This window comes from Malaya genurostris, chromosome 3, assembly GCF_030247185.1.
Source record: "Malaya genurostris strain Urasoe2022 chromosome 3, Malgen_1.1, whole genome shotgun sequence".
Classification (NCBI taxonomy): Eukaryota; Metazoa; Arthropoda; class Insecta; order Diptera; family Culicidae; genus Malaya; species Malaya genurostris.
Genome location: NC_080572.1, coordinates 284,412,749 through 284,440,423, shown reverse-complemented (window position 1 = coordinate 284,440,423; position 27,675 = coordinate 284,412,749). Strand labels below are relative to the sequence as shown.

At 37.7% G+C, this 27,675-nt stretch overlaps 1 protein-coding gene across 1 annotated transcript; it reads left to right on the top strand.

Annotated features, from left to right (window-relative positions):
• On the top strand, nt 1-27,675 carry LOC131434366 (plasma kallikrein-like). The gene is made up of 4 exons (XM_058601038.1): nt 1-319; nt 21,979-22,605; nt 27,520-27,531; nt 27,584-27,675. Exons 1-4 carry the CDS (start codon nt 1-3, stop codon nt 27,673-27,675), a joined length of 1,050 nt encoding a protein of 349 aa, XP_058457021.1.

Below are 27,675 nucleotides of genomic sequence, written 5' to 3'. Positions count from 1 at the left end.
ATGGAGACTACAACTACCAACGATGTCGTAAGAGAACTTTCGGTAATGTTTAGTCGTTATGGAATTCCATCTGCAATGAAAGCAGACAATGCCCCTCAACTCAGTGGACAGTGCAGTGAGTTTAAAGAGTTCTGTGAAGCAAACGGTGTTAGACTTATGAACACTATTCCTTATTGGCCCCAATCGAATGGAGAAGTGGAACGGCAGAATCGTTCGATTCTGAAACGGCTTCGCATAGCTCAAGAACTCGGGCGAGACTGGCGTCAGGAACTGTGTTTTTACCTGCTAACTTATCATTCAACGAAACATCCGACCACGGGTAAATCTCCGGGCGAAATAATGTTTGGCCGCCGCATTAAAAGTAAACTGCATACTGTTTCGTCGTTTCAAGAAGATCGTCCAGCACAGAAGTACTATCAGATGATTCCGACCCGATGATTGATGGAAGTTCAAATCCAACTGATAGTTTGGTTGAAGACACCGTGAAATCTCCTCCTGGACTAGCTAAGCGAGCTAGACAACCACCAATAAAACACCGTGATTATATACAGCATTAGAATTGATGTTACAAATCTGTTAACGACAAATAAATAGTTTGTATTTTGTTAAATATAAAATGAGATTTTATATTTATTTATCCTAAGGGGGGGTTGTAGTATATTACCCTATATAATATTACCCGGACAACAAGTATTCCTTACTCACCGTGTAGCGACAATTTGACAGGGACATTCATGCATACGATGCGTAGGCGGAAGGAAGATTGCTTGAGACAGTGCAGACGCTCTGTTACAGTCAGAAAGCAGATCCATAACTCAAAACCAGAAACCAGGTCCATAATTATGCTACGAAATTTTAGCCCAGAATCCAAGTCCTGAGTTATGTTTCTGAATCCAGCTTCAGGTTCAGAATCGAAAATCAGATTCAAGTTGCAGGTTCACGATTCTGGTGTATTCCTAGTATCTGCAGAGTTGATTTCGGTCGTTCCGTGCATAAAAAAATTACACTATATCAGTCTCTAATAGAGAATAATAACTACCTAAAACTAAGGAAGATTAAGCAACTCATATTTATTTTTGCTCGCTCGAAATGAAGGAACGAAAAATCCCGTTTACAGGAAAAGCTCCCCTTAACTGATGCCTTAGATCCTCCTGGGTACGGCCCTGCCTGACTGACAATAAGGCTAACTCACATACACTAACATTCTATTCTATCCATTGTTAGTGACACACTTTATACTGAACAGAATTTCAAAGTACATTAGCTCTTCCGAAGTGTCCTCCCCGGCCATTCCACGGCCATTCCGCTTCAAATCCAGCCATATTTTCCAGCATATCATTTTATTACTCACTGCCGGAGACGACGACGGTAGGAGTCTTCTAATGATGAGCTCCTTTTCTTCTTATTTTCCGGATTCCACCAAACGACCGCGGCACTGGCAACGAAAGAGGAAGCAAACTGATGGAGGATGATAATATTTGATAAAATTCGAATAAAACTTCATTTCTTTTCGAACTCAAAAGTTTATTAACATTTTCCTTGTCTTCTTCGGTTTCTTTATTGCTCTCCGTTTCGACCGACCCGCCGCAGAGGAAACTTTCGCCGAGTCGTGGAAACTCCCGTTCGTTCGAAACGGGAAGTGAGCTTACATGAAATATTGGAAAAATTTGCCGGGACTGAGATTCGACTGAAATCAGTACTGTTCCAAAGAGAAAACTTCGATTCGTCCGGACTTGGTGTTAAAGGAAGCGATCCGAACAGTGGCAAATTCCGCATTCGATGTACTAATTCGGCCAAGAACGAAATGTGTAACAGTGCAGCCGCTTGCAATTCCGTCTGAAATTATTATGAATACTGGCCGGGTGAGTTTGTCGATGCTTTCACTGCTGCTACTGTTGCCCTCTAGTGTTGCGAAATAACTTTCCAGCGGTTGCATTGAAATGAGCGGAAAAATGCCTCCGGCTTCCGTGGTTGTGCATGGGAAAAATGAAAAAGCAGAAATATTTCACACGCCAAGACAAAGTTCCTGCCTCAGTTTGATACAACCCCGGTGCGCTAATGGTGGCAAAAGCAGGTGGCACTTCAGCTGCAGGATGGCAAAGGCAAACTTTCTCAACGCGCATACAAGGACGAAGGAATATTTCCTGGTTGCACTAACAAATTATTCTGCACTGAAAGAGTGACACTCTGAAATAAATTCACACCGCATCATCCGTGATTCGGTGTTTGTCCGGTGGATGCCGGAAGTGGGTAGGAGTCAAAGTGGTCCAGGGGAAAGCAATCATCTTCTGTGTTGAAGTGGTACTCTTAACACCTTCAGCGTAACATTGATTCCCGTCAACAGGTCGTGTACTTTGGTGGGACTGAATCATTACTGAATACATTTTTGATTCCGTGGAGAACTGAAGAGCCGAACGGTACTGCGTCGGTACGGTCGTTCCGAATGAGATTGTGATAACATTGAGAGTAGAACACATAAAAAAGCTTCCAATTTACGGTATGATTTATCTGCATCACTGAAACTGGCAAATGTTGTTGGCATAGTTGTAAATAATACTGCGTCTCTCACCATATAGTACAGGATTGCTGCCATCTGATTACCATTAGTTTCATTCGGTGCAGAACGATTCCTCTGGAATGCGCTACACTTCAGTTTTGTGGTGTCGCAGGGGACTGACAATACTCTGAAAGAAACATTTTGAAAAGAACTGCAATTTCGACACTGGAAACTTATTCTCAGAAACTTTAAGTAGTAAATAAGGAGTGTATCGAAAATAAACTATCCACAAAAATTTAAGTTATTCCTTCACGAATTTTCGAACTTTTTATCAAACGCTCTTCATCAAGTTCCGGACAAGTGTTGCATCGCTTTTTTTGGACGCTTGGGCCCAAATTTTTTTGAACTCCTGCTTGTTCCCAGCTGCCTTACCAGTCTTCTTGAAGACATTCGATGGGTCGAAGTTGAGGGCAATTTGGTGGATTGATATTTTTCTCAACGAAATTTATACCCTTTTCCGCAAGGCAATTGAGAGTGGTTTTGGCATAGTGAACCGATGCTAAATCCAGTTAAAGCAGTGGATGTGTACTATGCTTCTTATATAACGACAGCGATCTCTTCTGTAGACACTCAGATCGATATATTTTTCTGCATTTATAGTTCATATTGCTTGCCATACCAGTACCTTTCGACCGAATTTCCGCACTTGAATCGATTTGTCCGCATCGCTCATATCCTCCCCAAAGACGACAGTAAAGTATTGTGGACCTGGAAGGGTTTTTGAGTCCTCCTTTACATAAGTCTCATCGTCCATCAAAACGCATGCATCCGAACACTGCAAAGGACGCGAATACAATTTCCGGGACCTTGTTGCTGCTCGTTTCTTCTGTTCTACACTTTGTTTCGAGATTTTCTGCTTCTTGTATGTCTTCAGGTATTTTGTCTCTTGATACGCTGGATCATTCCGACACTCGCTCCTGCTTTTCTGGCCAAATCGCGTATTGACATTGATTTTTTCTTCGTGATTAGAGATACCACTTTCTGGTCCGGTTTCGGGTTCGAAGAACCGGTTTTTCTGCCTCTTCCTGGTAGCTCATCCAAAGAATAGTGTTCCCCAAACTTATTAATGATGGTTTTAACACTGGCATGATGATTCCCAAACCGCTTCGCCAATTTTCGTATAGTAATACCCTTCTCACTTAGCCATGTGTCCAGAACCTTGATTTTCACTTCCTTTTCAAAACGCGACATTTTGAAAACGCAGAATTTCAACCGCACAAACAAGTAAACACACGAAAGCTGACAGCCAAACGCACAGCATGCTGTGATCTGAGCATAAAAACCCATCACAAATACATGCGTACAATACAAATGTATGTGGATAGCTTATTTTCGATACACTCCTTGGAGTGACCACAATAAGAGTTCTGGTAAGCCTGGTCACAAATCAATCTGCCGTCGTCTCGTCTGTCTTAATCAGACTTGGTCCTATTTGGACAAATAGGAACACTGTGTGTCTCATGCCGGTCACCAATGGAATACTAATTCAATTCATTAACACCCCCAATACCAAGTCTGGAAAAAAGTTGGAACGGTAACTTCGAGCTGTCATAGCTCAGCTGTGTTTCAACGAATCTCAATAAATTTTACACCCTCGAATTTCGTGAAGTTCGAAGATTAATTCAAAAACTATGTAGCAGATTATTGGTAATTATATTGGTAGTAGTAATGATATAAATCCTATCACAAAAAATATTTTATGTTTTTGGATAAAAAGTATTACCCTATATAGTATGAATTACATATTCAAAAGTAACATAAGTGCAGGGTTTCCATTCAGTAAAAAGCATTCAAACGGAGAAGTTGTTTTTCGAGAAAACTGTAAGCTGCAGGTAGATAACCTGTTGGTGCTAATCGCAAAGGCTGCTGCAAAGCCAATGTTCGGGGCGATTCCAATTTCAGAAGTACCTGGAATAGTGGAACTCACTTCACTGATAAAGATGGCCTAACCGATCTTAGAACTGTTTCATTCTGTAGGTTATACTAGTTCTTGCACCAGCTTTCATGTTTTTCGAAAATCAAACAAAATTGTTTGAAAAATACCATTCCTTCTTTATATGAGAATAAGAGAGATATGAAAAAGGCATCATTACACCATTAGGTGGATAAGAACAGGTTTTATTTAATTTCGTGAGATGTTTTATGCTAAATTCGTAATTCTACTTTTTCTGAATTGTGAAACAAATATATGAATTTACTAATGAAAAAATGAAATAATTTCCGAATTCTATACATTCCGAATTTTAAAATTCTATCGATTATAATTGATGGTGTTTAGGATCGCGGTAAATTTAAGATATATGTTTTTGTTCTGAATTGCTTGTCAAACAATAATCAAGCAATGTATTATTTTTAAATTGTAGTTGGTTTCCTTTTCCATAGGTTAGTATATAAAATTCATATAATTTCACGATCTATTTCTTATTGTACAAAGCCATTGAAATTATTTAAAATTTATTTTATTAGTAAAATTCAAATGCCACGTCTCTATGAAATAGATGAAATTACCACGGATTGCAATATATTCACTTTGATTTGCAGAAACGTTGGAACGTAATATATAACGGAAATTCCACCGACTTTTTTGAGATTCTATGGAAAACCTAAAACAAAATCAAAATTTTAGTAGTTATCAATTGCGTTTCGGTTGTGCATAAAAATTGTTGAGATCTTTTGTCCAATACAAAAAAATTTATTTAGTTTATTCATCAAAATTTTTAAGATCGTTAGTAAAATCCAAAATTCAGTTATTATTTGTAAATTTTGTTCATAATAAATTTCCAACTTGTATAATAAAAAATATATGTCATAAAGTTCAAATATTCTGATTTGATTTTGTTTGGCAAAATTTTCCCAATAATAGAAATTCTCTGTATTTGTACCACATTTCTTGAGATTCTTTGAACGGATATATAATTTTTTTCATCAATACATTGTTTCTGGTAATGATTCCAATATGTTGGAGCAGAAAAATGTTCATGTCATAGAGTTATATTCAAACCTATGAAAAAATGAAAAATTCATATATATTTATAAATTCATCGATTTTTTAAGGTTTTCTTTTGATAGTGCAGGAATATAGTTGGACGAAAATTGTAGCTGGTATCACAAGCAATCGAATGATGTGTAGAAATATATAGGTCATCGTTTTGAATTTCGAGATATTTACGATCATTGTAAAAAGTCTCACCTTTTATGAGGTCATCAATCTACATTTTTCATTATAACTTTGGGTAGACAACCCTATTTTTCGTTTTTTTTTCAGTGCATTTTATTTCTGAAAGTAGTAACTTTCCAATGGTAAACAAATTTCGAAAACCGGTTGAAGTTCTCAATATCCTATTCGCGGTGCAGATGCGGCATGAATGCAGATAGGGCATTTTTTTGGGCTTGAAGAAAAAGCTTGGAACGGGAAAAATCAGATTTTCATTAGTTTTGCCTTAAAGATCGTCAATAGTGATATACTTAAAATAATCTACAAAGTTCACAAAATTCGAGGGCGTGGAATTTATCGAAATTGGTCAAGTAACAACTGAGCTATGGCAGCTCAAAGTTACCGTTCCAACTTTGTTTCGGGCTTGGTGCTCCGCGTAATGATTCACGTTATACTAAAGGGTGGTTTTTAAGTTTTTATTTTTCTTCGGTAGATAATTTTTTAGCATTTTTAAGTGCTTCGATCACTTTTTTAGGCATTTGAGAACGTATTTCAGCAGTGACAGATTGAATATCAGTTTCCAAAGCATCAATCGTTGCTGGTTTATCCACATAAACCATTGACTACCGGTATCCCCATAAAAAATAATTCTTGCAATAAGTCGATTGTTCCGGCTGCAGTATGACAAGTGGCACCATCTTGGTAAAATCACATTTCGTTCGTCCACATCCATATCTTGAAGATTTGATAGAAAAAAATCATTGATCATGGTTATATATCGATTTCCATTCACGGTAACTGAGAACTGATGATTCCACCAGTCCATAGCACTAAACAGTTCTTCTATCGTAATGATTCAACTAAAAATGCGCCTCATCACTGAAGATAATTTTTTGCTATAAATAGTTTTAATTTAACACTGATATCAAAAGCAAATTTCCACGATGTAGAAGCGTTGTTATGGAGTTAAACTATTCATGATGATTGGCCAAACAATACTGAGTAGAGACGTCACTTTACACTGTCAAAACAACTTTCAGATAATTGTAAAAACAAACCTCCTAAAAAACACCCGTCTTAAGTTCACAAAATAATAATTCTTGAATTGCAATATTTATGCATCGTCGTTATCAGATTTAATATAATTCATGGATTCGAGTAGACAGATCTATATATTTTAGGCAATTGGTGATCAAAACTTCGATTAGTAATGAACAATGTCTAATTTTCCTTGTTTCTCAAACCATTGTCATGGTGCCCTCTACAGATACGATAGTTTCGTACACTGAAAAACGAGTTTACTGTTTCTTTGAGGAGAAATCATCATTGAGCTACTCAAAATTAGGTAAAAAAAAATTGGCCGTCACCCAAATTTTGGGTGAATAACCGATTACTCTTTCTGAGTTCATAGTGGTAAGTAACTGAATCGTTCTCTACTCAAATTTTGACTTGATCGTAGAAAAAGTTTCCATGACAACACTTTGGAAGTTTTACATTTACCTAAACATTAAGGTCATAGCTCGTTAGTCTGGTTTATGTGACACGCTAGTTACTTAAAACTTGCGGAGATTCAATTTTGTTGATTTTTTATAGGTTTCGACCTAAAATTAGGTAGCGGCTGGTAAGAGTGTACGCATAAGCTCACTGTTTCCGTATGATTTCTGCTCTTCATGGAGTGTGTTCGCATTTAAGAACATCACTCACACAAAACAAGCTTCAGTATTGAATCGATTTACACTCTGTGCGGTTCGACACTGCCGTAGAGAAAGTTGTTAGCACATCCTTCAAAAAGTCCAGGAAAAGAACATTTCTTGAGCAAAATGCAGTACAATTATACTTTTCTAAATTTTCGATACCATACTTATAGTATTATTTGTCCGCAAAATAGGCTTCAGTTTGAGGCGATGACTCTCTCATTCTAGTGAAATATTCCTCCCTGGAGTGTCTTTTTTAAGATCAGCTTAGGACAAGCAATCGCTGGAGACTGGTATGAATGCTGTATGACTCCGGCGAGAAATGGCAGGTCCATGTTTCGTCCACTGTTTTATGCCAACGCGAAAACGCATATCACAATTTTCAAAACTTGCTTAATTTTTCTCCACATGAATGTTTTCTTCTTTTAAAAAGCAATGTTTTATTAAAACACGGAATTCGTTATTTCCGATTTTTCACAAAAATGAATCAGTAACGTCACTGACATGTCGGTAGGTGCGATTGACGAGAAAATTTGACACATTGCATCTGAAAGTTGGTACTTCCGAAAAATGAGATTAGTTTGACATTACAAACGTCATCTCTGGGTCAGTCTCGGAACTTTTCGCACAATGTGTTAGGGATATCAGCGGTTGTACTGTTTGTGGATTTGTATGTGCGCCGTTCGATTCTTGCGAGACACATTTGGATCGAAAATCGGCTGTTTCTTCGTATTTGAGGAAATGCATGCAAAGTTATATCGTAACAAAATATTATAAAAAAATCGACCACAATGTTTTAACGGATAAATATTATTTCAATGATTCAAAATAGTGAGCCCTTTCACCGGCTCTGTGTTCAACGCAAGATCAGAAGTTTCATCGTTGGTGGGAAGTAGGAAACTAAGAATAGTTTAATTCAATTTTATTATATTTGAAATCGACTATGATGGGATCTTCTCTAATTTCGTAACGTGGTAGTGCCCAAAATATTAAGCGCCTCAAAAAAGTCCATGTGTACAATTGGAGTTAAACGGATATGAGTCAGTGATGCAGCATAACAATCGACGCTTGAACATTTGAATCTTGAAAAACCACTAATGGAATTTCTGAACTAGTAAATGGTGAAAAAAAAAAATCCGAGAACTTATCACTAGTGTCAATATGAATTTTTGAGCCGAGTGCTAGCACCTAATTTTGGACCTGAATATCAGTTAAGTATTCTAAAAACTCAATTCTGGATCTAACTTTTCAATCAGACTCATGGGACTGAATTCTGCAACTGTATTTTGCCACTGAATTCTGGATGTAAATAGTTGAACCTGAACTGAACATGTGTTCTAGAACTGAACTCGAGACCAGGATTTTGATTGGCACTGAACTAAAGTTCTGATCTGTAGCTGAATTTTAGTTACAGAGTTCCAGTTCAAAATTAAGTTTTCAAATCGGGATCCAGAGTTAAAATTCAGTTTAGAATTCCAGTCCGGAATTTAGTTCAAAAATCTACAAAATCTAAATCCTGAACTCAGTTACACCTTTATAATTGTGAAACTTAATTTTGGAATCGAATTCTAGACCTGCATTCTGGAACTGAATACTGAACTTGGATTCTGGAATGCATTTTACAACTGAATTCTGGTCAGAGATAACCCAGGTAACCAATAAGCACATATTAATACCGCACTATGATAGCAAATAATCGCCAATTGGCACTTTAATCGCTCTTGAGACTGAATTAAGACCGACTTTCGCAAAATATACGACTATTCATAAATAATGCTTATTTATGGCTGATGTTCATTCTGAAAGATTCTGAACTTCTGATTGATTTACAACAGATAAGCTTCCAGATTGCAGATTAAAGCTATAAGAATTTTTGGTGCTATTGAAAGGCTTTTTTACTGCCATTCTTAGTGCTTACTGGTTACCTGGGGATAAAAGTCATTTTTATTGACTCAAAATAGAGGAAAATGAGGAAAATGACATTGTTAGCTTCGCTTGCAAATTATGAGAACGAGATCCATGTCCAGTCAACCACAAAAGTGGAACAGCAGTTGTGCTCTTTCTCTCATTTGCCCTTTCACTCATTTTCAGTTTGCAGTGAAAATCGTGCGCTGTACAGTGTTGATATTCAACCGGAGCTTTGAGAATCATTAATGACAAAAAAACGATTCATAGTGATTTTTAACTGTTGGTGCTCGAATCTATAGTAGTTTTAATTCCCAAAGAGGTTTTGGGATGTGAAAGAATGAGAATAGAAATCCTACAGATTCTCCTTCTCCTTGTCATAAATAAACGAGTGACGAAGGAATTGATATTCTCGTTTTTATGCAAGGAGAGAGGAAAATTCTTCGTCTCTCTTCGTTTGTTCTCTATGCGGTCATTTACGAGTGAAACAGTGAAAAACGAATATGAGGCTGTTGGATTGGATTCTTTCATTGAGAATACCTGACAATTTTAAGCTCTGATTCTGGTAATATAACAAAATTTTGGATCTCAGTCTGAAGTTAAAGAATTTCAGGTTAAGAGCTCAGTTGCAGAATTCTGAACCTGGATTCTGAAACTAAGTTCTAAATCTGAATTCCGCACAGGAATTTTGGAGCTGTATTATGGTCGGATTCCCAATTTCATTCCCCAGAATTCAGATTTAAAATTCAGTTCCAGAGTCCAAGTCTAGATTAAAGATCCTGATCTCAGTTCCACATTTTGAAAAACTTTAATCGCAAGTTTTTCGTGGATTCAGTCAGATTCAGATTCGGAATTCAGTTCTCATACTACTGAAATTCGTATCAGAAATTGCAGATCATATCTCCGATGGCGTAGAGATTTTTTTTGCTACGTTAAATAAAACATGAGATATTCACGACCTAAAACTCATGACTCACTCAAGTGATGAATTTTGAAAATACGCCGCATAGCAGAGTAAGACGAAAAAAGTATGCGGCAATGTTTTAAATAATAGTTATCGGACTGTTAGCCTTCACTAAACATATTATTTCCATTTCCGGTTTGCATCTTTCAACAGATACGTAATTCTAATAGTTCTTTTGGAAACATCTATAGCGCTTAAAAGGGCAGATTTGTAGAGTTTTTCCTTTTTCACGTTGTTCACTTTTCGGTGCATTTGGCTTCAATGTAAAAGACATAATCGGTTCTGTTTTAAACTAAACTCGCACTACGAACGCCTCGCAGCAGAACTGCTCCCTGTGCAGATTGATTCAGTACTGAAGCAATTTTTGTGAAGAGGTGTCCTTTAACGTGGCCTCGTTTCATTATTATTTCATTTCGGATTTGCATATTTCAAGGAATGAAACTATCGTAATGCAACTCGGAACTCGAAGGGCCAAATTGTGGACTTTTTTTTTTTTTTTTTTACTTTTTTTTTTTATTCAAGAATATAATGTTTAAGGCACACTGCTTAAGCTCTGAATTGTGGACTTGTCTCCTTGGACCTTAAAAGGGTAGAAGATTTGTAGTATTTCACAGGTGATATAACGATACAATTTATAGCTACTTAACTTGTCAACTTGTGACGCAATATTCCATTCGTACAGAATTTTTCAGGCTCCGAGTTTAATAATTATACAGGCAGATATGTGCTTCTGTGGCTCAGTCAATTAACAGACGTACCTTGAAATCCAATGATTCTCGTTTCATGCGGCCCTCTGTCACGACGCCGTCTTGACGAGACCAAAATCGGAACTTCAAAATCAGCTGATTGCAATGTAAACAAGCAATTAGTAATGCAATTGTTTTACGGTTTACCTTGTTTATTGCACGAAAATTAGAGAATGTTGAGTAGATTCTCTTACAAAAAGAACAGCTTTAAAACAGCTTGAATCAATTGGGTCTCTCAGACCGTGCAAAGCCTTCCATATCGGAGAATGTAAAGTCTTGGACTTGCTGCCCATGCCTGGTATTGCACATTTAAGAGTATTTCTTGCAAGGTATTCAAGTTAGTACTGCTGACAGTCCCAAGCAAAGTAATCGCAAAACTTATCCGCAAGGCAAAGGCATAAGTATGGAAACAGGATTCGGCTCCACCTGAAAATTGAATCAGCACTACATGGACCGAACAGTTTTGATGCCAACAAAATTGAAATATGTGTAAACATCGTACCTACAAAAGCAGAAGGCGGTTCATTTAACCCAAGTTAGGTTATTCCTCCCCCTCCCCAGGGAATTGAATATGAATAGAAACCAAATTTGTGCAGGTCCAACTAAAAGAGCTCGATGATTTCATATGTTCCCCATTTACTGTACGGTCTTCGTGTGACCGGATATCCATACCAAGAAGGTCTCACGAACGGACCGGATCCCCTCGTCATCCCGTCCTTTCTTTCCGTTACGGCGGTCATTGCTCCGAAGCTGACTGGACCAAAAGTCAGCACGGTTCAAATTATTCTCGCCCTCCATCGTCCTGTTGCTGTTGCTGTGGCAAAAATCGGACAGATTTGGCTGGGGTGAACCTGAACAAAAGCACGTGGTTGATATCCCGGCCTGTGTCCCAGCCTCTGCTCACCCATCGAAACCGACTGACTGTCGAAAGGAAATGATTTAGTGAAAAAAAGGCTGATCGAATTAATCCGGTTTCGAACCAGCTCCCCACCCCTCCACAGGCCACAGTTCAAATTGGAAACAGATTCATTGTGGCAGCAAAACAGCTTTAAATCTGCCAAATCAGCCATGGAAAACAAGGGGGCGATTAGTTGAGATTGCCATCGACGAATCAAAGCGCCCGACAGCTCTTTCGCACCGGCATTTCCATGGTGGTGGGGTGATGGTCCGATGAAATCCATTGGTAGCAGGGCTGGTGGGTTGTGGGGAAGAGACTCCGAAAGACTTAATTTAAATAGCTGCTTTTGAAAACTAAAGGAAGGGGGGGTTTTAGTATGCCACTTTTCGAGTTCTTCCCCCGCCTGAGTTTTGTCAGGGCGTTTATTGGAATTTCATGTAGGTTCCGTTTGAGTCCATAAGTTATGTTATTTCGGACACGGAGAATCCCCAGATCGTGGAATTTCAATAGTTTTTTTGACATTCTGATTGTTTTAACTGAAATGTTACTGATTTAACTAACATATCTGTTGACTTTTATCGACCATTTAGGTAAACAAATTTATTGTTTTCGAATGCAGTCAGTTGGCTCAGAATGTGAACAGTACAATGCTTCATTGCACCAAACAAATATCCCACACGTTGAACATTTTAATTGAGTCATCTGTGCCCGTCGCGTACCACTCATATTGTCATATATAATACTGTGGTATTTTTGAAAATACTTTTTCTTACTTCAAGAGGCAAAACTAAACTGAAAAGTTGGTGGGTCCATCGACTAACATGACCTACGAAAATGGGGTTAATGTTGACTTCAGCTTGAAAAGATTTTTTGCGTTTAATACTTCATCGCTCAAAACGACCGAATGAAATTCTAGTCACCTATCATTTTGTAACTCCAAAACCGGAGGTCGGAGCCGAACAAAAACTAGCAGTTTTTATGACATTTTCAATTTGAATCTAATTTCGTGAAAATCGGCTCAGGCATCGCTGAGAAAAATGACTATTCCGGGTACTTTCGGAACCGGAACTCAACTACTGGCATAACTGAAATCAGTTCTAATGGCTAGAAACTACACATAAAAAAATAATGAACCTTACCGGTGACATAATTCTTCAAACGATACAATTCATAACTACTCAAATTTTCAAATGACGCGAAATCCCACTCGCACAGAATTTTACAGGCTCCGAGTATAATTTGCATTCGGCTGCCAAGTGCGACTGTACCATTTACTAGCCACACTCTTAAAAATTTTGAAGTTTACAGGTGACTTAATTTCTCATACGATGTAATTCATAAAGACCAAATTTGTCAAATGACGGAAAATTTCATTTGTAATGACTTAATATAAGAATAGCTTGAATTTTACTGGTTTCGACTGTAACTTGCATTCTGCTAGCAGGTGCGACTGTATGAATTTCAATGTACCTTTTACCAGCCAAGCAGATGTATGCTTCTGTGGCTCAGTCGATTAACAGACGTACTTGCGATCCAATGATTCTCGGTTCAAGTCGCAGCGGTTGCTATCAGTATTCTTTTTTTATTTCAACGAATTTCATGCATGCAGTCTTAGACACAATATTAAGGTGAAATGTAGCGTCATAAAATGCGCGCAAAATTTTATCCGCTTCAGTTGAACGGACCGTCGCACAAAGCATACCAAGAAAAACGGACACATAGAAACAAAATTTTTTTTCAATGATTGAGCGCAGTGGGCTTACCTCTCGTTATATTGGTTTGTAAAAAAGACTGGACGTAATGGATTTTTGAATCCTTCACACTTTGAATATATGCTAATTCAATCGTTATTGTTAGTGATTACTCTTACACTAGAGCTATAAATCATAAGTAATTATGAATGACTAACATGAGGTTATATGTATATGTATTGACCAACTTGCTAACCATGTATATGCCTGTTGTTTTTCAATGTTTATCACATTGTTTGTATCACGATAATTCTTGGTTTGTATTTCATTCAATAGCTTGTAAATGATGAAGTTATAGTTTTGCTATAAAAATTGCTACAATCTAAAATAATACCTGTTATACGATATCACACAGCCACGCTTTATTGCTTCAGCAACATCAATGCATTGAACTCAACAGAATTGGACATTATTAGCATTATAAATGACAGTTACATAGAAGACAAACAATTTCTTACAATACCCATTTTATTGTATTCAACTCGTTTTTATTGCAACACAAAACGCAATGCTGCATAAATTCGCGTCATAATTTTATATGTAATTTCTGCTCACGATATAATGCCACCGTTCCCACCGTGCATTTCTCACACCACCTCAATACGAAACAGCAGCGCGCAAGCAATAAAAAAATGTGGAAAAGTTTATGTGAACTTTTTCAAATTTCGGTTGTTTTAGCTAAAATTTTATCATTTTGATTTGCATTTTCAGATTCTTTGTGAAATTCTGCTCTAAACACTACTTTGCAGTTCTAAAATTATCCCCGTGGAACGGAACAGTAACCGTTTATACATTTTAAAAACCAATTACGGCTCGGCAAAGCAAAATTTCAAAGAAGAATAAGAATACTTAGTTATGATAAATTTGATTTCGGAAAACTTAAGTGTTTTCGGTTTTTCGAAAATCGGTCTAGTTTTTGAATAATTGATCAAAAACGCGATTTTCGCATTCCGCTACATTTCACCTTAAATGCTCTTCGACGTAAATTTGTGTAAACTGCAGATATGTGCTTCTGTGGCTCAGTCGATTAACTGACGTGCTTTGTGATCTAGTGTTTCTCGGTTCAAGTCGCGCAGTTTCTATCAATCTTCTGGTTTTTATTTCAGTGATTTTTTTTCAAATCCCACAATTGTACATGTTTTTGAATAGAAATTTGTGTGAAATGTGACGCTCCATTCATGTGCATCTCATAAGATGTAAAATCACAACGATTTTTCGAACTGTGTAGCATTCATAAACGGGAATGGTTTAAACCTTAGTTTGGAAAATTTTTTTCCGGGTATTAGAAATCCGGGAATCAGAAATTGGATGCGGATAAAACTCGGATAAGTGCAACTTAGTTTGGAAAACCCGTTTAAGTGTTTTTGAATGCAAAAATCGGATAAAAACATAGAGAGCAAAAACCGAACTTTGAATGCAGAAACTGGATAAATACATTTGTTTTGGAAGAACCGCACGAGGAACCCGCAGATCACAAAATTACAATATTGCAATTGTTGTTCCACACCCTGGTTGTTTCAACTAAAATATTGTTGATTTAACTAACATATCTGTTGATTTTGACATAACCATTCAGGTAACCGAAGTTGTTGTATTCAAATGCTGTCACTTGGCGGAGAACGAAGACAGCAAAACGCAGATCAAAAAACCTCTTCATTTCACCAGAAGCGTTCCATATTGAAAATTTTCAATCGTAAATGAACGTCATTTATGTTAGTTACGTAGTGGTCGTTTTATGTAAGTGAAAGTATATTGTAAAACAAGTTTTCCATGTGTTCAATAGATATTCCTACAGTATAAATGTTTTAATTTCATCTGAGAGTAATGTATTCTAGGACAGTTCATGTCAATGTTATTAAAACCGCTTAACGCTTAAAAATTTGCTGCTAAAGTGAGGTGGTACTATTTGTATTTTCTTGAAAGTGTATCTGTAGCATTAGATTTACCAGCGAGCCATTCTGCAAGTGAAGGAAAACTTTCCCAATTCCCTGTGACCATTTTTCTGGTGAGTTCCCTTTTGAGAATTGTAATCTTTTGGTCCATTTCTATATCCTTTGTGAGTTTAGTGATAAAGATATAAGCAGTTAATTAGGTAAAATTTCGTTGTTCTAGCAGTGAACGATAAGCTGCCTCCGAAAAGGGCTAACAGTAAAAAATATTTATTGCAATTGGCGTTTTAAGTTCAAATAACTGAATAATTGGTTGAAACAACTGAGACATTTTTTTGCTTTCATACATACAAGTATCTTTGCTGGGATTGTGTCTTTGCTCAATTGCACGAGTGACATCTCATTGAAACTTTTCATTGTTCGCTCAGGGTGTTTGGCATTGCTCAACTGAAACGTTTCATTACTTGTTGGGGGTCGTTGCTTAGCTGCCAGCACGATAAATCAAAAATGACAGATTAGTTAAAACAACAGTTGATTAGTTGTACCAAATTTTAACCAATCAAAATCAGAAAAACAACAAATATTTTAGTTGTTTTGCGATCGCTGGCTTTTCCATGCGGTTAAGTTTTGGTCCGGTTTTTGCATTCAAAGTCATTTTGTCCGATTCTTGTAGAAAAGATATTTTCGAATGATTCTTGCATTGCAAAATCCATATCCGGTTTTTGCTCTCAATGCTTTTATCCGATTTTTGCATTCAAAAATACTTAAACGGGCTTTCCAAAATAAATTGCACTCATCCGATTTTTGCTTTCAACCATTCATATGAGGCCAAAGAACCTTTGATTTGATCTAAACTTGTAAAAATCGGTTGCGAAGTCTCTTCGAAATCGCAGCGAGCATGACTTTGGAATATTTGACTACTACCATCCGGTATTTCCGTGATTGGAAATTAGGAAACGGTGTATCCAAAGTCGATTCAATCGGTCGTAACCTAACAAGGGTTACTAATTGCATTTGATTTCAGCACAGTTCGACAGTTTGAAATTTTAGATCTTTAATCACTTTAAAATAGCGAAACCGGAAGTTGCATCTGGAGAATATTCAGAAAGTGACCATTTATTTGATACCAAATTTGAGTTGCGTTCAATTTTAGTGTTTTTGACCACTCGTTACAATATTTCTAGAACCACCCAGGTAACAAGTAAGCACTAATAATAGTATTAAAATAGCATTTTATGAGCACCAGAAATGCTTATAGTTCTATATCTGCAACAAGAAAGCTGATTTGTTGCGAATCAATCAGAATTCATCATTCGAACTACACACCAGTCATAAATAGGAATTATCTATGAATAGCCTTATATTTCGCCAAAGTCGGTCGAAATTCAGTTTCAAGTGCGAGTGAAATGCCAATTAGCGATTATTTGCTGCCATAATGCGGTATTAGTATGTGCTTATTGGTTACCGGGGCAGAAAGTGGGAACCGATATAACTGAAGTGAGATCATTTTGGTCATCTAGCAGATTAAGGTCGTCTACTGCCTAGAAGAATTTGCAGAACCAAAAATTGGTTGCAGAACCAAAAAAGATTTGTGTTGGTTTCTTTAAAAAAAAACCTGTTTTATTCCACCTAGTGGTGTAACGATGTCTTTCTCATGTATAATAATGGGATCAGGATCATTTCGCCGAAAGCCATTTTGCCGAAAGCCATTTTGCCGAAAGCCATTTCGCCGAAAGGGTAATTTTGCCGAATTCGTCATTAGTCTTAATATCATAATTGGAATTGATAAAAGTCAACAAATAAAAAATGATTTTGTTTACTCCCGTTTTGTTGGCCTAAAATTGTACTTCTGATATGATCCAGAAACTTGAATAATTTTTGTAAGTTTATTCATGATCCTCAGAACGGAATTCCCAAAATAACTTGTTGACTTTATTAGTGTAGCTTTCAGGCGAATTGTTTGCGGAATTTTCCAATGACTGAGTGCAGATAGAAAAATATCTAATGCGACTTCGCCACATTGTTTTGTTCGTATGCCATCCGTCCTCGCTACCGCTCGTTCGGACCTAACTGAAGTAAAAAAACAGCTTTGAGTAGACCGGATAAACTAGGCGGTTACAGATTTGTATGCAAGAGGCCGCCGCTTCCGACGGCGGGTCGGCGGCCAACTCAGCTGGCGTCGCCTCGCGGCTTTGTGGTTATGTGGCTGCGCCACATGCGGAGACTTAAAACAAAAAAAAATATTTGTGATCTTAAAAGAAATTATTCTTTCGGCGAAACGACTTTCGGCCAAATGGCATTCGGCGAAATGACCCGCTCCCATAATAATGTAATATTCTATTCAAAATTTTTCTCTTCGATTTTTGAAAGAAACCAAGAAATTGCTTGTGCATTAACTAGTATAACATACAGAATAAAACAGTGCTTTGCTCGCGTAGGTCATACTTAAGAAAACGAAATGGGTTCGCTATTATATGCACTTCCGGCACCGGAACCCGAGAACCGGCATAATCGAAGTCGGTTCGTACGGCCACCAACAAACATGGCGTAAAAACGCTTCTAGTTTTTATTCAAACTTTGAAGATTTTTTACAATTTTGCCATCGCACTCTAAATGACGATTTAAATGTATGTTGTATTCGAAAATATGCAGTAATTTTTGCTAGGACCATAAGACCTTTCATTTGACCCTAAGATTGGGAATATCGGTTTTAGGTCCAGTTTTATGGTTTTTGTTCCGCCAGCCAATATTCTACACACTTTACCATATAACTCGGGAACCGGAAGTCAGGAATTCCATATGGGACCGGGAGTCGTTTCATTTGAATCAAAGTTAGTCAAAATCGATTCAGCCATCTTCGAGAAAACCTAGTGAGATTATTTGATACACCCACTTACACACACACACAAACACAGAGAGAGAGAGAGATGGCTAAGTGAGAAGGGTATTAACAGATCGGCTGAAAAGTTCGTATCGTTTCTATGAGAGGGCGCCACTAGAATTAAATCCATACCATTTTCAGTTAGTACCAACCTTCAAAAGATACGTGTATAAATTTGACAGCTGCCTGATTATTAGTTTGTGAGATATTGCAATTTGAGTGAAGCTATTTTTGTTATTGTGAGAAAAAAATGAAAAAAAGGAATTTCGTGTGTTGATGAAACAGTACTTTTTGATGAAAAAAAGTGCCGCCGATACCAAAAAATGGTTTGATGAGTGTTATCCAGACTCTTATGGTGTGGTTATGGTGTCTGTATTTTGGGATTTTCATCGACTATCTTGAAAAGGGGAAAACCATCAACAGTGGCTATTATATAGCGTTATTAGAGCGTTTGGAGGACGAAATTTCAAAAAACGGCCTCATTTGAAAAAGAAAAAAGTTTTGTTTCATCAAGACAATGCACCGTGTCACAAGTCGATGAAAACCATGCAGAAATTGAACGAATTGGGCTTCGAATTGCTCCCTCATCCACCGTATTCTCCAGATTTGGCCCCCAGTGATTTTTTCCTGTTCTCAGACCTCAAGAGAATGCTCGCTGGTAAAAAATTTAGAAGCAATGAAGAGGTAATCGCTGAAACTGAGGCCTATTTTGAGGCAAAGGACAAATCGTACTACAAAATGGTATCGAAAAGTTGGAAGATCGCTATAATCGCTGTATCGCCTCTGATGGCAATTATGTTGAATAATAAAAACGAATTTTGGCAAAAAAATGTGTGTTTCTATTAAACGATACGAACTTTTCAGCCGAACTGTTACTATGCGAAAAATGGCGAAGCGGTTTGGAATTCATCATGCCAGTGCTAAAACCATCATTAATAATTTATTAGTTTTACGTTTCGTCTTTGACTCATCAGTGCAGAGCAGTTCAAATTGAACTGCTTAGTGCTAAACTCGGCAGTTCAATTTGAACCGCTAAGCAGACGTAAAGTTTCTGCTACTTACAGAACACTTTTTGTTTTGTAACGGAGTGCAATGTCTTTTCTGACGTGCCGAACGAAAACGTGTTTTCGACTATTTCTGGCCGATGCAGGTTAGGTCATTTAGGGGTTAGCCAAATTTTGTGCTAGGGCACATAACCGTTTTTATTAGAAAAGACATTGCACTCCGTTGCAAAACGAAAAGTGTTCTGTAAGTAGCAGAAACTTTACGTCTGCTTAGCGGTTCAAATTGAACTGCCGAGTTTAGCACTAAGCAGTTCAATTTGAACTGCTCTGCACTGATGAGTCAAAGACGAAACGTAAAACTAATAAAAACGGTTATGTGCCCTAGCACAAAATTTGGCTAACCCCTAAATGACATCATTAATAAGTTTGTGGATGTGCTACCAGAAATCCCGGTTCTTCCAACCCGAAACTGGACCAGAAAGTGATATCTCTAATCATGAAGAACAAATCAATGTCATTACGTGATTTATCCAAAAAAGCAGGAATGAATGTCGGAATGATCCAGCGTATCAAGATGCGAAATCACCTGAAGACCTCCAAGAAGCAGAAAATCTCGAAACAAATTGTAAAACAGTAGAAGCGGGCAGCAAAGAGACAATGAGACTTATGTAGAGGAGGACTCAAAAACCCTTCCAGGTCCACAATACTTTACTGTCGTCGTTGGGGAGAATGTGAGCGATGCGGACAGGTCGATTCAAGTGGAGATATTCGGTCGAAAGGTACTAGTATGGCAAGCAATACGTTCCTGTGGTTTGAAGTCAACCATTTTGTACACTACCGGAACTATAAATGCAGAAATCTATCGATCTGAGTGTCTTCAGAAGAGATTGCTGCCTTTTTATAAGAAGCATAGTACACCTCCACTGTTTTGGCGGGATTTAGCGTCGGCTCACTATGCTACAACCACTCCCAAATGGCTTGCGGAAAGGGCATAAATTTCATTGAGAAAAATATCAATCCACCAAATTGCCCTCAGATCGTTACTGGGCAATCTTGAATAGGGTCTTCAAGAAGACTGGTAAGGCAGCTGGGAACATTCAGGTGTTCAAAAAAATTTGGGCTTGAGCGTCCAAAAAATGTGATGCAACACTTGTCCGGAACTTGATGAAGAGCGTTCGATCAAAACTTCAAAAATTCGTGAAGGAATAACTTAAATTTCATCCGGTTTTTATTATGCTCAAGTTTAACCTCGTACAATAATGGATCAATTTTAAGGTTGAATAAAATATTATTTTTTTATCATAATTAGAAAGAAAAAATTTTGGATAGCTTATTTTCGTTACACTCGTTATTAAATGCAATATAATTTTTTTCATGCTTTCTTCAATGCGGTTCTGGTGAGACAGTTCTCAACTAATTAAACTAATACTAATAAAATATCACTTTTAGTCGTACGATTCAATACTATATTCAATTTATAAGAGTTTTTTTGTTAAGAAATGTTGATGAATTGGCGGTCGCTATAAAATAAAATTTAAAGCAAAAATAAATACACATCAGGTTTTATGTACTTTTCATTATATCTAGCAATACGCATAATCAAAACTTTAATATGAAGCTCGAGTTCCTCACCCACAAGTTCCTCAGATTTTAGATGTCGATAGTTTATTCCTGTTAATACTCCAGTAGCTTACTAGCGCCTCCTAGGAAAACAGTTTTCGATTTGTCTATTTATTGAAAAACTGATCGATAATATTACTCCTCTGGCAAACAATTCTGATTTTCAGTTACTGAAGATTACCTCGTAGATACAATACGAACTGTTTAATCAATCATTTAATAGGTATTGAAACTCCAGAACAACTTCTCGAAGAAACCATTTGAAAGAGTCAACATAAGTTTCCAACCTTGGATTACACACTAGCGCCACCAATTGGAGATTTTCCAGATACTGTTTACACTATTTTATCTGTTTCGAACTCCGGAACATTCTTTTTGAAAACACCAATAATCTATACTGTCATGGTTTAGAGATATAACATTATAAATTGTCTATCGTCAAATTGCCCACTCGCGTCATTCGGTGGACAGGTTCTCAACTAGCGTGGTGTTCATAATGTATACCCTGACATTGCTAACAACTTTCCAACAAAAAAACCGCTCTATAGCTTTAAGTATTTTGATAAGAGCTTTGAATTCCCGCATTCTTCAAAATACTATAATTTGCGATTTACTTGAAGCACAAATTGTTTTGAGTAATTGAATGCAAAAGGTAAGATGAAAATGAGTGCATTTGTTGATTGAAAGTCGAGTAATCCGCTAAATATTATGACGACTGGTACAATAACCCTATCAAAATTCACGTCTAGATTTAACTATATATAGAAAATGATTGCCATGGCATGCCATTAAACAACTAACGATGTTTTAATGAGCACATTATTCATGGAATTGTCAGTGCTTCGATTGGGGCAGCCAGCCGAGTTCGAACAGTTCTCGTGATGATTTCCTATTCACTAGCTGTCTTTTTTTTAGTTTGCACGCTCCGTCAATCTGGTACCGGTGCTAGTTCTCCGGAACAGGGATCCGACAGTACCGAATGTGGTAGAAGGTATCACACGAAACCTCCGGGAAACTGGCCGTTTCATGTGCTCCTAGTTAAGCTTTCGACGAACGAACACCGGTCGAACGCGGTGGAGTTTTTCTGCGGTGGTACCGTGATTGGCACCCGATTCGTACTGACCGCGGCCCATTGTGCCATCGGTCATGATAAACGCCCGGTGAATGTATCACTGCTGGCCGTACACGTGGCAATATACGACACTAGGCTCCGAGAAAATGTTCCTCGGTGTTCCGTTTCATCGATAATAATTCATCCCGATTACGGTGCGGATGCGTTCAACAACGACGTGGCTTTGTTGAGGTTATCTGATAAAATCGAATTCGATCAAACGGTACAACCGGCATGCCTGTGGCCAGCCACTGACACCGGGGTGGGAACCTTGGAGCACACGAAGGCCACCGCCATCGGTTGGGGAATCGATAAAACGGGAATTTTCTCCAACATACTCCGGGAAATCAGCCAACGGTTGCCAACGATGGACGAGTGTCGGATGCAATTTGGTGAAATTCTACAACGGAATTCCTCGATCATTTGTGCACGTAAGTTCTATTAAGCAAATCAAAACGCTTCCGACACGTTGATGAATCGATTGAAAGTGTGTTTGTATTTCCTCCCCACCCCATCGAAAGGAACCAAAGTCTGTCAAGGAAGCGGAGGCAGCGGATTGTATGTCGAACGGAGGCATCGCTTTCATGTGCGAGGAATTGTCTTATTCGGACCCCAGGCCAGCAAGGACAGACGATGTGGCGAAAACATGTTAACAGCTTTCTTGGACATGGGAAAACATTTTGATTGGATTCTGGAACAGCTGACAGATGGCACGTAATGCTACCGGGATCCGTGCATGCATAAATGTATAAGAACAATAAACAAAGTACGATTATACTGAAAGTATTACACCTAAACACACACACTCTAATAGACTTATGTTCTTTTCGTTCGCTGTATGTGTGAGTGAACCGGTAAAATACATCTTCAATATGCGGCTTATCAAACGAACCGGATAAAAAGTGCTTCTTTCTGTTTCCGGTGTTTGGCTAGAAGCACTTTTCGAGAGACTCCAGCCACGAACTTCTTCGTTTATGTTTTTTTTTCTGTCAGATGCGCATCGCTAGGCCCGTTGGGGAAAGGTTTTTCGGAACGAAGTTTTATGAATTAGTTGTTTGGTGTTTTTTTTTTTTCATAAATACGTTTATTTCTTAAGGCAGTTTACATAAGTTTTTCTTCGCCGTAGCATCACTTTTACAAAATATTCTTATCCTAATTTAATTCTAACATAGTCACAACGTTTTGAATTTATTAAAACATATTCTCTTATAGCTTAAATATCATCTTAGGTAACTCGTCATTAATTATGAAATCTACTCGGAAATATTATTTGAACCAAACGATTAACTTCTATAATTTATAAAATAAGCTGCTATTTTCAGACATTTTGTTGATAATTTCATAAACTGTTTCGAGTTTGTTTGTATCATTACATAATTTTTATTCTAATTTAGCTTTTGGTTGAACTCATGGACGCAGCTGGGATCAGAACTAAGTCTTAAAAGGGGCCTTTATTAAATTGAAACTCCAATTTTCTTTATGAAATGATAAATAAGTTTCATGTATGAAAGGTCACGACAAGCAAGAATGTCTCGAACTGGGATATTGGATAGTCTACCTTGGGTACGCAAAGAATTTATTAGTTGAGATCTGACATCACGATACTCCACGCATGTCCAAACGACATGATCAATATCCCGATAACCTTCTCCGCAAGCACAATGATTAGTCTCGGAGAGCCCAATTCGAAGGAGATGTGAATCTAACGTGTAGTGATTGGACATGAGTCTGGACATCACACGAATGAAATCCCTACTCACATCCAGTCCCCTGAACCATGCCTTTGTCGATATTTTCGGAATAATTGAGTGCATCCACCGACCCAGATCATCTTTATCCCAAGAAGCTTGCCAGCTGGCAAGTGTTCTTTGGCGAGACGAGCTATAGAATTCGTTGAAAGCAATTGGTCTCTCATAAATTTCACCCTCAATAGCACCACGTTTGGCTAAAATATCGGCTCTTTCATTGCCAGGAATGGAGCAATGAGCCGGGACCCAGACTATAGTGATTAGATAATTATTGTTCAATATGTCGTTCAGGCACTGTTTTATTTTGCCCAGGAAAAATGGTTCATTTTTGCCAGCAGCGTTTGAGCGAATGGCTTCAATTGCACTCAGACTATCTGTGAAGAGGAAATAATGGTTTGGAGATAATGTGACGATTACACTCAAACTATAATGAACTGCTGCTAGCTCTGCTATATAAACAGATGCAGGTTCTTGAAGCCTAAATGAGGCCGAAACATTATTGTTGAACATACCAAACCCTGTCGCTTCTTCAATTCGCGATCCGTCCGTATAAAACATTTTCTCAGAGTCAATATGCCTGAACTTACTTGAAAATATTTTTGGGATTTCCGTCGAGCGTAGATGATCCGGGATTCCACGCACTTCACGCTGTATGGATGTATCGAAAAATAAAGTTGAGTCAGGGGCACTTAGGATGCTGACACGGATAGGAATATATCTTGAAGGGTTGATTTCCTGTGACATATGGTTAAAATATACTGTCATAAATTTTGTTTGAGATCGAAGCTCGACTAGTCGTTCGAAATTATTAATTACCATGGGATTCAGCACCTCACATCTTATTAGCAGGCGTGATGAAAGCTCCCAAAATCGATCTTTTAATGGAAGAACTCCCGCCAGAACTTCAAGACTCATTGTATGTGTCGAATGCATGCAGCCTAAGGCAATTCGCAAACAACGGTACTGAATACGCTCAAGTTTGATAATATGAGAGTTTGCAGCGGAACGAAAACAAACGCATCCATATTCCATTACTGAAAGTATCGTTGTTTGATACAATTTTATTAGATCTTGCGGATGAGAACCCCACCAAGATCCTGTTATTGTTCGAAGAAAATTTACTCTTTGTTGGCATTTCGTTATCAGATACCTAATGTGTCCTCCCCACGTGCATTTGGAATCGAACCACACCCCGAGGTATTTAAAAGTTAAAACCTGTTGGATCATTCTTCCCATCATATGGAGCTGAAGCTGCGCGGGATCATGCTTTCTTGAAAAGACGACTAACTCTGTTTTCTCCGCAGAGAATTCGATACCAAGATGAACAGCCCAAACGGACAAGTTATCTAAGGTATCTTGCAATGGTTTATGCAGATCAATAGTTTTGGGCCCAGTAACTGAAACCACGCCATCATCTGCCAATTGTCTTAGTGTACATGGGGTTACTAGACAGCTGTCAATGTCATTCACGTAAAAATTATAGAGGAGCGGACTGAGGCATGAGCCTTGCGGGAGACCCATGTAGCTAATTCTGAATGTTGCCAAATCGCCATGTGAAAAATACATGCACAGTTGTTTGGTGTTGTCTGCACAATAAACACCCTCACAAATGGAACAGGTGATAAATTGAAAAAACAACTGTCACAGCAGCTTGCTTCTGATAATGAAGTTTTGGAAAGTGGCATGCTAATTTGTTTGAAACAAAGCGCTGTTTTATTTTTTTTTTTGTCAGCGGAAACCTGAAAATTCGGAACACACTATGATCCGATGCCGATTGTTTAAAACCATGATGACGAAACTAGCCTTTGCGTTAATGTTCAACAGAAATGATGAATGACTTGTGCATGTTAATGTATGAATTTTGACATTAAAATCGAACTGGCTTAAGTGGAAGCATGAATAATAGGGTGCCGAAAAAATGGCCATCTCTAGTGCACCAATACTTTAGCGCTTCAAAACTTCTCTATGTAAAATTTAAGCTGAACCGGCGATCGGTAAATGATGCCGCCAGTCATCGAAATTTAAAATTCGATATTGTTTGACCGTTTGAGATTTTGTAGTGCTGAAAAGGACCGTTCGTTTTCGGAAGATTGCGTTTGTATTCTAGGTATTCTAGTGGCAGTTGAAGCCAGCTTTCTAAATAAGTTCTTTACGTTACTTTTGGGGTCCTGAAAAGGACCTCATGTGGCTTTGGAGTCTTGGAAATGACTATTTGGTCACCCAAGTTTGTATTCCAGGAAGTAAGGCGCCATTCTAAGTCATTTGTACGTTTGAGCCTTGACCTAGAAAAAATCATTTCATAAACCATTATATTTATTAAATAATCAATAGTCGAACAATCAATCATTTTGATGTATATGATTTCATACAACTCAATATTTGAGTGTAAGAATGCTGTACGTGATTCATTTTCGGCTTTCCGACGGACCAAATTGTGGGTTTCTCTACGATATAAAACATTTATCGAAATGTTTTCTCAAACGCAAAGCGCAGCCAAATGTTTGCTTTATTTGTGCTCATTTGGTGCGAGTTTCGCACAGCGAAAATAGAACAAAACTATTAAAATTGCAGTAGATTTGCACGAAAATGATGATTTTCACCTCCGATTTGCAAAGAAAAAGTTAATAGTTCTTTAGATAACATTTAGAGTCATTAGAACGACTGTATAAAGTTCCTCATCGTTGTCCACTTTTCGTTCTCTTTTTCTACAATGCAAAACAACTGGATGACGCAATCGCTCTTGTTTGAAGCGAAACTCATACTGCGAACGTTCAACAGCAGAATTGCTCACAGAAGAACTAGTTGCTGTTTTTCTGCGTTTAGGCTCCTGGAACAGAGCCTCCTATACTTCATTGACTGAAGCACCAGTTGAATAATGCCAAGGGGAAGTTCTACTGTTTTGACATAGATGGCAGTCTGCGCACTCGGAGTGTTTCTGTTCTTGAATTATCATAGACTGAAGCTAGCAAACGTACAACAGGGTCTGTTTATAGATTCGGTTGATTTTGATATTTTGTGTTTGGACCTATTTTTTCACTATTTAAACAATGTTCTCGCAATAAACGTGCTAATAACAACAATCTTACAGCATATTCGATTCGTTTCGTGATAGAATTGGAGAAAATATTCAAGTAGGAAAAAATCATTGAGAAATTAAAACTGGAGTAATTTCGTTACACTTTCGTGTTGTGAAATTTTGAAAATGCAGCCAGGTGAGCATAGTGAAATAAAGACGTAGTTCTACGTAAAAAAAAGACGGGTGGGTAATGTCAGAGGCATAATTGTATGACGTGAATAAAAATAAAACGGGCATGCTTGTCCACACTTCGAAAAACATATCTTAGGTTTGAGCGAATACCAATACATACCTATTGTCGAAGTTGTCGGACGCAAACATAAACACCGTTTTGATAGCAATCTCGTTTACTAGAGCTTCAACTGAAATTAATTCCAATTAACATAATGAACTCATAATTTTTAATCAACTTACAATTACGGTTTCCTACTCGCCGTAGTATTTTCTGCGCGTCCTAGCGGATTAATTAACTGTAAACTATATAACAAATATTTTCAATAATTCAATAACTTTCTTTACAGGTAATCTTACAGGTAAGTAAACGGGTAAGTATAATTTTAATTCACTTCAACTTTATAATTTTAGCGACCGATCACTTGAACGTCCGAATAGAAAAGAACTTATCTTCGCAAAAACGTGGTTTTGCCAGTGACGTTTTCCCATCTGTTGTCGATTGA

Bases quoted from the DNA above. Each gene is read 5' to 3' on its own strand.
- LOC131434366 (XM_058601038.1), top strand. From the start codon at position 1: ATGGAGACTACAACTACCAACGATGTCGTAAGAGAACTTTCGGTAATG. The intron at 320-21,978 runs GTAAATCTCCGG...TCTTTTTTTTAG, and splicing joins AACGAAACATCCGACCACGG to TTTGCACGCTCCGTCAATCT.